Here is a 15117-nt window from a genome sequence, read left to right on the forward strand (position 1 = left end):
GTTGCTCTTTATCAGCATCAACGACACAAACAAGACAGATCGCTGTTGGTCGTCAGAGCCCAGACTAAGACATGCCGTGTCCTCATACATTCGCGCCCCGGGCAAATTGTTCAAATTGGGTGTCACACCCACACACTGCTACACACCCACACAACACTGCCAGAAAAAGACTAAGATCCCCCGTATAACCTTAACAGACTGTAGGGGAAAGTTCTGTTAGCAAGCACCTATGAAAGCCGGCACGGCACACGGGGGGGATGTGGCCAGCGCCAAGCCCGGCTACTTTTGTTTCCCTAGTGGCGATGTTTATACATCGCACCAGATACTCATTTGAGGTTGAGTCGACCTAGGGGAGGCCCAGGACCGGTGCAGATAATCGTCACTGGTGTCGGCCGTGAGCGGGAATCGAATTCGGGTCTCCGGGTTCATAGCGCAGCGCGCGAACCACTACACCACCACACGCACACTGCCACATACTCACACTGCTACACCCATACTACTACACACACCCATACACACTGAGACACACCCATACACACTGGCACACACACCCATACTGCTACACACACCCACCCATACTGCTACACACACCCATACAAACTGCTACATATCCATACTGCTACACACACCCATACTGCTACACACACTCATACACACTAAGACACACTCATACACACTGCCACATACCCCTACTGCTACACACACCCATGCACACTGAGACACACTCATACACACTGCCACATACCCCTACTGCTACACACCCCCATACTGCTACACACACCCATACACACTGAGACACACCCATACACACTGCCACACACCCCCATACTGCTACACACACCCATACTGCTACACACACCCATACACACGGAGACACACCCATACACACTGCCACACACACCCATACTACTACACACACTCATACACACTGAGACACACCCATACACACTGCCACATACCCATACTGCTACACACACCCCTACTGCTACACACACTCATACACACTGAGACACACCCATACACACTGCCACACACACCCGTACTGTTACACACACCCATACACACTGCCACATACCCATACTGCTACACACACCCCTACTGCTACACACACTCATACACACTGAGACACACTCATACACACTGCCACATACCCCTACTGCTACACACACCCATACTACTACACACACCCATACACACTGAGACACATCCATACACACTGCCACACACACCCATACTGCTACACACACCCATACTGCTACACACACCCATACACACGGAGACACACCCATACACACTGCCACATACCCCTACTGCTACACACACCCATACTATTACACACACCCATACACACTGAGACACACCCATACACACTGCCACACACACCCATACTGCTACACACACCCATACTACTACACCCCCCATAAACACTGAGACACACCCATACACACTGCCACACACACCCATACTGCTACACACACCCATACTACTACACCCCCCATAAACACTGAGACACACCCATACACACTGCCACACACACCCATACTGCTACACACACCCATACTGCTACACACACCCATACACACGGAGACACACCCATACACACTGCCACATACCCCTACTGCTACACACACCCATACTATTACACACACCCATACACACTGAGACACACCCATACACACTGCCACACACACCCATACTGCTACACACACCCATACTACTACACACTCCCATAAACACTGAGACACACCCATACACACTGCCACACACACCCATACTGCTACACACACCCATACACACTGAGACACACCCATACACACTGCCACACACACTCATACTGCCACACACACCCATACACACTGAGATACACTCATCACACTGCTACATACCCATACTGCTACACACACCCATACTACTACACACCCCCATAAACACTGAGACACACCTATACACACTGCCACACACACCCATACTGCCACACACCCCCATAAACACTGAGACACACCCATACACACTGCCACACACACCCATACTACCACACACACCCATACACACTAAGACACACCTGTACACACTGAGACAAAGATCCCCCGTATAGCCTAAGGGGCCGTCCATAAATGACGTTACGCGATTTTGGACGATTTTTGACCCCCCCCCCCCTCGTCACACGACGTCACAAAAAGTCAGACCCCCCTCAAATATGACGTCACAAAGCTCTGCACCCCCCCCCCCCCCAAAATAAAACATGCTTCAAATCGCTTTAAACGATCGTCATTGTAGGCGTATTTAATGTGGCGCTGCACTCTGATGTTGTAGGAGAAAACATTTATTAAAAAGTTTATTTAATTAAGTAGAACGTGTTGTCTATATGCATTTAAAGTTGCGCATTTTGATGTGACGTCACATTTCTCAACCCCCCCCCCCCCTCGTTACACATTGTCACAAATGTCTGACCCCCCCCCCCCCTAGGTGCGTGATGTCATATTTTAGGGGGGGTCTGATTTTTTGTGACGCCGTATGACGAAGGGGGGGGGGGGGTGGGTCAAAAATCGTCCTAAATCGCGTGACGCCATTTATGGACAGCCCCCTTACCAGACTGTTGGTGCAAGCGCAAATAGCAAGCACCTAACACCACTCCCAGCCGAATTTGTCTTTCCCGGGCTGATGTTTGCAAACAGTTTAAGGCCCAGATCCGGGCCCGATGTTAGCCGTGAACGGGAGTCGAACGCGCTTCGCCAAGTTGGTAAACTCAGTGCGCTAACCACCACGACACTCATTTGAGACGTCGAGGGGGCGCAGGACCGGTTCAGCTAATCGTCGCTCGCGTTGGCCGTGAGCGGGAATCGAACTCAGGTGGCCGGAGATTTGCAGCGGCAGCGCACTGACCGCTGCGCCACCGCTCCCCAAATCGTCCTACCAGAGGGCACCAACTTGCAGTCGTTTCGCAACTCAACGGCGGTGACGTCGCCACGGCGAACCGTGTCACGCTCGGAGCACTTCGAGGCGATCACGCGAAGACCCAGGTGCCTTGGGTTGACAGGTGCCTTGGGTTGGCAGGTGCCTTGGGTTGGCAGGTGCCTTGGGTTGACCGGTGCCTTGGGTTGACAGGTGCCTTGGGTTGACAGGTGCCTTGGGTTGACAGGTGCCTTGGGTTGACAGTTGCCTTGGGTTGACAGTTGCCTTGGGTTGACAGGTGCCTTGGGTTGACAGGTGCCTTGGGTTGACAGGTGCCTTGGGTTGACAGGTGACAGACAGATGCACCGCCTGTGCTCCACGCCCTTACACACACACACAGAGCAATGGGCGTTTTCCACACACACACAAGACAAACTATCCCCCCTCCCCACACCGTATAGCCTGAACAAACGTTTTGGACAAGCGCTTGTAGCAGAATAATAATCATGATTTATCCCGGACGAATCCGATGAGCGATGACGCACCTATGGACGGGTGGGTGACCAGTAGCCACGCCTGACCGCCTCTTTCTCCCCAGTGGAGACGTTTACACAGCGCAACAGGTACTCATTTGAGGCTGAGTAGACCTAGGGGAGGCTCCGGACCGGATCAAAAATCGTCGCTGGTGTTGGCCGTGAGCGGATCGCCGGGTTTGAAGCGCAGCGTTCTAACCATGATCGTTCCCCAGCCATACGCAACCACAACGGCCAGTCGACACTAAGTGGCGGGGACGTCAGCACGGAACCTGTGCCAGGCCACGTGCATCTCCATGCCATGTGAAGTGTCGAAGGCTCACTGCTGGCAGGTCACGGGACAGACCCAGGTGCCATGGGGTTGACTGAGATGACCGGCGGATGCACCAGCTGTGCCCCCCTACTGTGCCAACTTGGTCAAATTTTATCCGCCCGGCGCTCCGTTCGTTGTTGTGAGCGTCGCTGCTCTGCCCTGCCCTAACTCCCTGCACACGGCTCGACGCACACACCCCACCCACGCCCCGTACACGCGCTCAGGGCCACACCCAGACTCAGCTATAAATTCCTGCTCAACATCCGCCCACGCTCATCGTCCAAAGCACCGGTGAACTCTGCCGATCTCATCATCTTCTCTTCGACGCCCGCTCTGCACATCCAAGTCCACCATGGTGAGAGATCAAATCGTTGCTTTTGCACCGCACACACGACAACAACAATAACAACAACCAAACTCCTGCGCTCAGTTCCACATTGCCCCTCCCACTATCACTTCTTTCGCACGATAATTGTATCCTGTGTTAATGTGTATTAAACACCTCCGATTAGCACGGTTGGCTACGTACGGTGCGAAATAAGTTCAACATACATGCGTATGTATCCTCTATGTATCAACCAGGAGCTTAACTGATCGTCCTGGACATGAAACTCTAATTTTTTTAATCTTTTTATGTTATGGAACACGTTGCCCAACATGGATTTGCCAAGATGTGATTGTCTAACCGAGTTTCTAGCGTGTAACACGTGAGATGATGTTGATGATATCGTTACCAGCACATTTTCAATAGCATGTAATTTCGGGAAGGCGCGCGTGTGTGTGTACATGCGATTGCGTAGGTTTAACGCGGATGTGCTTTGAGGCTGTCGGATGTGGGTTTTGTGGTTTTAGCTGTTGCGCTTGGCCGAGATCATTCTTCACGAATATTAAAAAAAAATATTGCCCAGGAAACGCGTGCGATGTGATCGAATCCCATCGCTTGTTCCTACACCAGGTTGGTAGGTAAACCTGCGCTCGAGTACCGCATACGGCTTAAGAAATGACGCTTCATTACGTTGCTTATTAAGAAACCACCATCTCTTATTCGCATGACATCGCGGCTGTTGAACTATTGTTTTTCTTTACCGAATTAAAAAATAATGGCGCTTCTCGTGATTTCGGTGTCCGGAGCTCTGGACTAACACAACGCCACCACTTGGATCTACTCATTAGGCGGTGATCGTTACCCGAGGAAGCCAACACGCGTAACTTTGTTCTCAAAGGGCTAGGGGACACTGACAAAAAAATTCGCAAGCGTATAATCGAGTCTACGCCGACTTAAGGGGGGATGGAAATGATTTCCAGATGACAAATTCACCGACCCGAACTGAGCCAGAGTGATGAAATATGGTCAAAGCGACCTCGCACCCTCTCCCCATGTCTGGCACGACGGCACAGATGCGGCATTCATCCAGCAGTGGAAATGTGCCACTGCATGTGTAAAGACGCGGACGTTTGCTGCTCTAGGATGATCAAATCTGGAAACGACAAGAGACCCATAACGGAGCAATTGAGAAACCCCCCCCCCCCTCATCATAACTTAGGTCGGGAACTAGGTGAAAAGAGAGGAAGTCTGAGCCAAGGGGATAAGAGTGCATTGATTGGTCGAGAGCAGGGAGGTAACGTGGGCTAACAGCTTCCGAGCCACCACGGCAGGGCTGGGCAGTTTCTTCATCTGCGCACCTCGGTAAAGTGGTAGAGGCGCAGCCCTGCAATGCCTTGCGTTCGTCACTGCTGGTGGAAGGGTCTCCACTCGAGGGAGCTCTAGCGGGCCCCTCCTTGAAGGGTATTTGTTGTCTATTCCTCCACACTGTCGATACGTGTTGGTAGAGGTGGGAGAGCACCCATGCTTTGCCCCACCACACGCAATCTGTTGGTCCACTGCGTGTTTGTCGACATGCCTAATAGTGGTGTGGCCATTTGTACTGCTGGGTGAGCAGAGGCAGGGCGGATTAATAATAACATTTTAACTGCGTATGTAGTACATTCAAAGATTTCCAAAGCCTCCTATTTTCGAGACATTCTTCCCAAGCATTTCGCAGCGATTCCCCAAATTAAAGTGACTCCAGACCAAACGTTTGCGCCACCGCTCGCCCATTCTGAATGTGGTCGTAGAGAATCTGTAACTCCCACCCGCCCCCCATCGGTTGCGGTCCTGGATGTCTCCCAACTTGCAAGTAAAAAAAACTATTTTGGTTTTGCAAAAATGTGTTTGTTTTCAAGGAGGGTTTGAGCCTGGGTAGTGCTTGGATGGGGGGAGGGGACGGGGGGGGGGCAGTGCATACAACGTGTGTGTACGCGTGGGCCTGCAGGATGCAACAGTGGCCAACAGTTGGAAAACAGATCGGCCAACCCATCTATTATAAAAGCCCGGCGTTCCGTGTGTCCGTTTGTCTGTTTGTACGTCAACTAAATTATAAGAGCCTTTCAGGAGGCCTGAATAAAAAAAAGTGATAGAAAGTGGACCCCCTCCCAGATCTGGGGGTAAAAAGTTCAACAGGTTTACAAAAATTGTCGACCCCCCCTAAATAAATACACCCCCCCCCCCTCCATATTTTTTTTTTATTTTGCAGGCAAATATGCCTACACCCCCTATATACAATAGTCAGTCGTATCTGCACACATTGTGGAAGAGGACATCAGTGGGGGCGACGGGCGCAGGAGCTAGAATAAGGGGGCCATAAGCCACCGAAATTGTATCATTTTAAAATCGAGGGACCTTCACAATTACGTCTGGCAGTTCACCAAGCATTGCATCAAGCAAAGTCTGACTTCTGCTGATGAAACACTCTTAAGTAGGAAACCGGTCTAGAGTTTGTACTGAACCGATGCTACTAAAGCTATGCATTCGCAGGCCAATGGGATTTTGTTGTTGTTACGTGGACAAACCGATATGAAGGGGGCGTATCGTTTGCTTATTTATTTATTCCACACACAGATTACGTTTATTTGGTCTGAACTGAACGAATCTCGGGAAATTCTCAAGTTTAATCCACTCGTTTGCACTGGGTGGGTTTTCTGTGAGTTCTCTGGTTAACTCCCACACGCCAAACACTCGTTAACGCCACTGGCCAAACATCCCAATGCAGGACCCTCCTGACCTCGTCTTGAGACTCGGCGAGGCTTTAAGGCTGGGTGAGGCTTTCCCTGCGTTAATCATTGCAAACGCCAGTTTAAATGTCAAGTCCTTTTCAAAAGTGGTGGTCGAATGGTGTGCAGGGTGTCGAGGTGGTTAAGGTTATAAAATAAATCATCCATTGCATATATCCGACTCACTGGGAACTTGAGGCATAGGCGGATATGTGAAAAAGGTCGGATAAGTGAACATCTATTTAAAAAAATGACAGTTACGCCACCGTGCAAAATTTTTGCACTGGGTGTGGACACAAATGGTTAAGGCGGATATATCACGGTCTGATATTAGATGTGTGGCTATATTATATTAAGAATGTAGCCGTGGATTCCACAGATATTGCGTGGACACAACACAAATCCAGTGGCTCGCTGCGTACAGTATTAAAACAATTTATTTATTCATTTGCAGTGAACGCCTTTGTTTATCCATGATGTCTGACTCATGTGGAATGTCCGAACTGGCACGGAGCCGCGCCCACCACCCACCCACCAACCGCCTGGCGCGGGACGACCCATCGAGCCCGCATGGAGCCAAGCGAATTGCTCGGCACCACGTTGGGTGGCAAACGTTACCCATATCCACCATAGTTAGAATCAGCCGCGGGTGGAAATTCCTCTCGTTTATACCAGCTGTTTTATCGATTCTGCCTATCTATTTTCATACTCTATAGATGTTTCGTGTCGTATAAGTGTGTTATTTGTTCCGATATGCTACTCTATAAAACCATACGATGATACCCGTTTACTAACATATCTATCACGAAAAAACTACTACAGTCTTGCGATCTAGCGGTGAAATTATTCGGGAAAATAATTGTTATAATCCCAAAGACCATCTATAAAACGGTCACGAAGGAATAATAATGGAAGGCTATCCGTTAAATATAATGATGGTGAGCCAGGCCGACCTTGCGACTAGAGATGAGCTTCATCTCACCTGGCTAAACCGAGCAACCGAATGTAAGTGAACCAATGATTTACGATTCTTCTCCATGTCTCTCCCACTTCTCAGTCTCAACCAAAGCCATCTCCACTTGCAAAACAGATGAAGGAATTGGGGGACAAATTCCGGAGCTTGGACAAGGTAAGGACGTTTTCATCCTCCAACTGAATGCACCACGATCATCGTCATGGTCGTCGTCGTCATCCTAAAGTAGTCGGTGAAGTGTTAACCGACGGATGAGGCTGCCCCACAATCTGCACGGGAACATCGACAGTGGTGCTTGACATTTTAAGACCAAACGAAGCTCTGACACATTAAAGTGGAATTTCCATGACCTGATCGGTCATCGACCAAGAGGTGGAATTGGTGTCGCCCAACACTTACTTGGCATATGGCATGCGAGATGATGGGGTGGCATAGAGATAACCCTTACATATAAAAAAAAAATTGCGTCATTACAAATGTTATTCCCATTTATATATTGGCATCCTGTCCTACAATTAAACGTCCATTTCTAACTCTGGTGGCAGAGTGGTGACGCTCCATGTGCTGGAGAATGGCCCGTAGAAGGAAATGTCATAGAACAGCTTTTGAAATATCCCTTGCAGTGCCATTTATTTAGGCACGCACTCAGGGAATATAATGCCCCTTATACCCTGCGACAGAGAAGCGTTTGTGACATGGCAGTACAACCATATTTCCTATAATTATCAGCTGACATTTATAAAGATGAGAAAAGGAGAACAAGAAATCGAATTCAAATCTCGATTTTTGTTTTGTTTTAGTGCAGTCGTTCGTGATGGTGCTACGACCATCAACTTCCTTCACATGCAATAACTCAGGTGTCGGTCTGGCTCTCTGAAACTAGAAAAACAAGACTGGCCTAAAGCTGCGGCAGTTATTTTGAACGGATTAACTTATGGGTGCGGCCCGTCATTTTGCACGCTCAAAAAAAGTCTAGGTGCAGCCCTGCAATTCCTTGCTTACGTCACTGTGGGGGTGGAGGGGTCGGGGGCTCGGGTGACATTGCAGATATTGGGCAGGAATAAAGCGGCGGGAGGCAGCAGCAGCATCTGCGTGCAGACGCTTTCGCCGAGGGGATAGGGCACAAGGTGGGCTGAGTTTTAAAACCCGACGTTGATTCAAAATCAGTCCCCCATGCTGCTGCTCAGGGGTATCATTACCCAGTCTTTTTAACTTGAGCAATCTATAGATCGTGCTCTTCGCTAACCCTCGCTGACTGACCAGCATGGTGAAGTGTGGGCAAACGGTCCTTTTGAGCGATGCGGCATGGGGGAGGCCTTTGTCTAGCAGTGAATTAACCAAGGGCAAATACGAATGATAATTGTCATCGAAAGTTGGTTACGTGTTTAATGCACTACGTATGTGATCCATTGGCTCCTTCACCCTGTCCACGGGGATTTGTCGTGAGGATGGGGGTGAAGTCGTAAAAAAAACGATTCAACGTTAACCACTCAGGGTAATCGATTATTCAGCACTCACACATTAACTTTTCGCTCCCTCAACTGTCGGTCAGTCATCTCCTTGTCAATCTTCTATCGCCACTACAATGGTCGTTACAATTTCCATGAACTTCACCCCTTGATTCCTCCACTCATCTTCTTGGTTCTTTCGGTAAAGTCACGTAGAAGGGAAGTAATAAAATAATAAAAACAATTCTCACGACGTTTCGGCCACAACGCAAGCAGCCGTCCTCAGGCGAAGAATGAAGCACCACCAAGCTTGGAGCGTATATTTAAGCTGGGTTAGAGGGGGGGAGGTGGGAAGAAGAGCGCCTAAACAAAATGATTTGCATATCAAGAGGAATTCAGCATATCCTCTTGATATGCAAATTATTTTGTTTAGGCGCTCTTCTTCCCACCTCCCCCCCTCTAACCCAGCTTAAATATACGCTCCAAGCTTGGTGGTGCTTCATTCTTCGCCTGAGGACGGCTGCTTGCGTTGTGGCCGAAACGTCGTGAGAATTGTTTTTATTATTGTATTACTTCCCTTCTACGTGACTTTACCGAAAGAACCAAGAAGATGAATCCCTGCAGTCACGAAAGCTTTAAATCGAAATTCCTCCACTCATTTTTAGGACTCCGTCCACCAGACTCGCCGTTTCATCTCATCCATACTGGGTTCAACCACCACGCTGGCTGAATCAAAGCCCTTCTCTTTCTCAGAATCATAATATTTATTTTATTCATACTGGAGGAATCCGATGAGCTATCAAGCTCTTTGTCGCAGATGTCCAATAGGGGCGGGTAAGAACGTTACAAAAACATGATAGTAGTGCAAATCACCCAAACAAACAAATAAAACGAAACCATCTCCATCCTACCAGGGCCCACTGAGGTTTAACTTCTTTTTCAGAAGCGACTTGGCTACAAATGACAGCTCAACATAGTGGCCCATAATTTGGACATTTATAGCATCAAAATTATCTAAATAATCTCAACGCATGTTTCTGCTTCCTTCTCTTCGCATGACTCGAATGTGGAATTCCCTGCCATTGTCTATCCCCAGATCGTAGAAACTTGCTCAATTTGAGAATTATTCTTATCAACTTTGTGTGTTTTTGTGCTTTTAGTTTGTTGCCCCTCCCCACCTCCGATTCGCACGGTTGGTCAACGGCGATGTCGCCCATTTGCAGGATGAATCTGGGTACTTGAGCAAGCAGGAGGTGCAGGAGGGACTCAAGAGCTTGGGGCTTCCCGAGAACTCCGTGGACGATTTCTTCCTTCAAAACGACCGGGGAAAGGATGACAAGATCTCCTACAAGGGTGAGGCCACCTTGGCGGGCGATTGTTGTCTGACGATACTCTATCGAGGTGGACGGACTGGAATGATGTAAACTTGTTCTGGAAGTTATTTCTGGATGGCTAAATTTTTGACGCGTGCCTGTAGTCAAGGATATGCTACGGTAATAACGACAACAATTTTGAGTTTTGAGGCCATCGCAACGTTAGCGGGCGGCAGGGTGGGGGAAGCATTTGTGACCACATTTTAGTTTTTAAGCCTAGGCCTACACACGTTTATCTCGGCTTTTTAGAGTTTGTGTTGGTTGGTGTTAATTTTGGTGAGAGTGGAAGACAAAAATGTTAGTGCCAGCATTTAAATGACCAGTGTGGTTATAGGGCCACCACTTAGAGTTTGCATGTCTCTCTCCCCGTGATCGTGTGGATTTTTTCTCCGGGTCCTACCAGTTTTTCCCTGCACATGTAGAAACACGCGTTTTAGTGTATTTGTCTACAAACGAGCTATATAGCTCACTGGGCCTTGCCTGGTAAAATAAAAATAAAATGTTTAGTTCATGGCTAGTGTCTAATATGTTGCAATATAAAATAATGGCAGGGTCACAGATGTGAATTTTTTTGTTAATTTAAAGACACAATTTGAGATCCCTGTATAGATGGGTAGGAGGGGGGGGACAGTCATAGGCAGAGGAGAAGAGGAAGGGGTCTTGAACCGAGGCTGGGAGCCGACATTAGAGACGGCTGGGGGGAAGAACGTTCAGCCCTCGATGGCGGCAGCAGAGACGTGATTCGAGAGTTTCACCAAAAAATGTTGTTGCTGGAGCTGAGAGGACATGGAGCAGGGGTCGAATCCATGGAGGATGCTGTAGACAATGAGGGGTGATCTCGTAAATGGTTTGGGACTGGATTTGAGAGCCCGTGGGACAGATCGGGGTATTTTGATGCGAGTGTTTTATGGGTGCAGGTGCAGAAGTCTAAGTGGTATAATTCCAGATTATTAGGAGTTTGGAGGGGATGGATTTTTTTAAATCTTTACAGAGAGGGATTTTGAGCAGGCAAGGCAACGGTGTGATGGAGACACGGATGGGGGGCTCGGTGGCAGACGGGCAAAGGAAATGGGAGATATGGAAAATAGTGCATGGCTGGAGGCAGGAGGTCCTGCAGAGTCTGGTTAGATTTGGGGCCAGAGCCAGTGTAATTGGCTGGTGTACTCTATTGCCTAACAATGTACATCATTGGTGTCAAGTGTGGTTTTTTACTCTTGTGATTCACATTTGCCTCGTGGCGTTGCACATGCCAACCCGCAGCTTCTTCCGTAATGGGTTAAGGTAATCGTTTCAAGGAATGAATGTAGGGTTTGTCCTTCAGCGTATAGCCATGTAAGCAACTCACAAATGGTGGGTATTTGCTAAATAATTAATGGCTTCCTTGTATTGTTTGTAAATGCTGTTGTGTTTCCATTTGCAGAGTTTGTGGTGTACATGTCAAAGAAGAAGTGATGACAAGTCGGGGTGACATGGAATCGCACGCTCACGCACACCACACTACAACATACATATACCAACACTGACAAAAAACAAAGACACACACATTCCCTTATTATCACACCAACATACACAGTAACCCACATGCACGGCAACTCTCATGCATGCAGAAACACACCCGTATGGATACACATGTACACACTGACGTATAGAAATGTAAACGTACGCACACCAACGCATGTACACACTGACACGCATACACACCAACACATATACACAGACTGAAATGCATACGCACACAAATCTAGATAAAACATTGCATACACACCAACACAGGGACAAAGACCTACCAACACATACACACGTATGTACCAGCATGTGCGTACACACACTGACATTGGCACTGATGCATCTCCTCTATTGACATTCCCACGGACGCATCCCATTCCTTGCCACTTACGTACTGAACAAGTGAATACATATGGAGGTGATTCTACAACCCTCACTAGGACTTCTCAAAAGCTGCCTTTTCATGGTGTTTCAGGTGAAAAAACTTGACATAAATTGAAATAAAAAAAATTGGTGTGAGATTCACGTGTGACCATCGATTCTTCTGTTATCACAACGCACAACATCGCCATCGTCAACATCGACAGCCGCCATTCGCCACCGAGTTTGCGCCAAGCACAAGAGCACTCGGTACATAACGTGCACCTAGCTTGGCACAGGTTCGAGTGTGGGAGGCTCGATGGCAGGTGATGGATGGGTCGGACCCTTATCAACAGATGCCCTCTGATGGGACTACTGCGCTGTGCGCAGCAGTAGAGGCGCCGTGGTGGCGAGATGTGAACTACTTCGCCTGGCATACAGGAGGTTGGGTGGTACGCGGAAATGTTTCCTATCGGCGGAGTGGTCCACGGGCCAAAGAGAGTATGAGAAGCAAGTGCCTTCAGAGAAGGTCTCGCGAAGTCTGGTCTGGTTAAACCCGAGAGGGACCGCGGGCGGACCAGCCGGAATGTGTCAAACTGGTGCCGTGGGTGTTCCTGTATCGGGGTTATTATTACACTCGGAATGTGAAGATTCGGTCCGACTACCAAGAAATATTACGATTTTTGGTCGCAATTTTGGTTAAAAAATTTTTAGTTTCTTGCTGTCTCGTTCATATTTTTTCAGTTTTTTGTATCGTTTTGTTTTCTCGATTACCTTAGATGCAGCACGAGTGTCTAATTTGCAAAGAATTTGATTAAATCTTAACACATACTTATTTTACACAATTTTCCTCTATAGCGAATATAATATTGGCATTTTTCTTTCGCATGATGGCAATGTGTTCGGGAGATAAAGGTCGAGGTCTGCTAGCCAAGCAATGGCTTGAACATCATTAAAATAATTATATAGCCTATGACCAAAGCAACTGAAATGTGTCCCATATCGCCAGATCTCGGAAGGGACAATGCCCATTAATCAACAACAAAAAGCAACTTGTAATCTACATATGTTGTGGTCTATTACTCGGGCCCCTTAAAAAATGGAAAGTTTTAATCTGTTACACCACGTTCACCATCTATCAATGCAGACTCTGAACACACTGCGCCGCCTGGTTCGTGAACAACCTACGCAATTGTGGGTGCATGTGCAGCCCTCTGTCATTTATTGGTCATCGCCACTTATGGCGGAAGAATATTTATTGACACTGGAGGAATCCGATGAGCTATAAAGGTCTTTTCACAGCATGGGCCTCCGCTAGAGGGAGCTCTAGAGAACCCCTCTGGAGGGTGTTTTTGGCCTACTCTTCCACACTGGCCAGACGTCGTGCAAGAGGTGGGAGAGTACCCATACTTTACCCCACCATAGCAAGCACGCGACCTGCCGTGTGGTGAACAGTGGCGGTGGGGAAGATTTCATGAACTGCCCCACCCTGACTGGATATCTGAGCTTCATAGCTCATAGGATTTCTCCCAGGATAAAGAGTCTGATTACGAATGTGACGGAATTTACGTACTCGCTTGCAACTGCCGTGCCAGGAGGTCAAATCGAACCGTCGAACTCTGCATTTAAAGTCGAGTGCCCCTGACCATTGACTTCACGACAGCATCCCTCTCACAATTGCACGCGACGAGAGTGATTCATTCACAAACTGCTGCCAACTCCATCATTTAAAACAGTATCTGCGCCAACACTGCCAACATTCCAGTGCACTCACTCGCATGAGCCAAAATGCGTCCGATCTCGAAAGCTCGGCAGATTTTTTGAGCCTGGTTAAGTGCTTGCTTGGGATGAACAACCGCCGTGCACAAAACAAAGTTGCCATCCTATCGGCTGCTGCGTGCTACGCTGTCTGTAACTCTGCTCCCCCAGCCTTCACCAAGCCCCGCTGACCAGCGTGGTGAAATATGGTGAAATAATCCCCCCCCCCACCACCCCACGGCCTGCACGGTACCACCATCAGAATCGCCAAAAGTCGACGGGGTGAGACCGTTGCGTCCGGAGCAGACGAGTGCCCTCGGGCGTCAGCCGCGAGCCATCGTGGAGACCGCGTCGAGTTTTCAAGCCGGTGGCGTCAAAGAGCGAATCTTGTCGCACCCCATGGGCCGGTGGGGGTGTTGGGGGTGCCAAGGGCCGGCCCCACTGGGGCCACCACGCCAAGGCGGGGCGGGGGGGGGGATGGACGGAGCCAGCCGCGGCGTGGGGCTCGGCCTCGTTCAGCGGTGGGGTCGACAAAAGGAGCCGTACCGCTGCGCTGGGACACATGCCGCGTTGCGTATCGCCAACCAGACGCTATTCACCGCAAACCGCGGTGGCATTCGCCGCGTTGTGCCAAGCCGTGCGATAAATTGAGAAGCGACAGTTCGCTGGCAGACATCCTGATGTTTAGCTGCGCAATCACTCCCGACGGGACCAACTCGCTGTTTTAGCCATCCGCCATCCAGGGCTCCGCTCGTTGTTGTGAGCGTCGCTCCGCTGTCTCCAACTGCCCAGTGGCGTCCTTCACAAAGCCTCTCCTCTACAGAGGCCGATCTTGAGACCGCTGGTTCCCAGTCATCGGTTCATCCTTCTG

The 15117-nt window shown here is 49.1% G+C and overlaps 1 protein-coding gene across 1 annotated transcript; it reads left to right on the forward strand.

The window, feature by feature from the left end:
• The first annotated feature begins 3968 nt into the window (after positions 1-3968).
• On the forward strand, positions 3969-12649 carry LOC133348082 (16 kDa calcium-binding protein-like). Its single transcript, XM_061560929.1, has 4 exons — positions 3969-4093; positions 7886-7957; positions 10473-10602; positions 12043-12649. The coding sequence occupies exons 1-4, from the start codon at positions 4091-4093 to the stop codon at positions 12072-12074; spliced, it is 237 nt and encodes a 78-aa protein (XP_061416913.1). The 5' UTR covers positions 3969-4090; the 3' UTR covers positions 12075-12649.
• The last annotated feature ends 2468 nt before the right edge of the window (positions 12650-15117 follow it).

Source organism: Lethenteron reissneri, chromosome 26, assembly GCF_015708825.2.
Source record: "Lethenteron reissneri isolate LAM-NWPU_2019-01 chromosome 26, ASM1570882v1, whole genome shotgun sequence".
Classification (NCBI taxonomy): Eukaryota; Metazoa; Chordata; class Hyperoartia; order Petromyzontiformes; family Petromyzontidae; genus Lethenteron; species Lethenteron reissneri.

Bases quoted from the DNA above. Each gene is read 5' to 3' on its own strand.
- LOC133348082 (XM_061560929.1), top strand. The intron at 7,958-10,472 runs GTAAGGACGTTT...GCCCATTTGCAG, and splicing joins AATTCCGGAGCTTGGACAAG to GATGAATCTGGGTACTTGAG. The intron at 10,603-12,042 runs GTGAGGCCACCT...TTCCATTTGCAG, and splicing joins TGACAAGATCTCCTACAAGG to AGTTTGTGGTGTACATGTCA.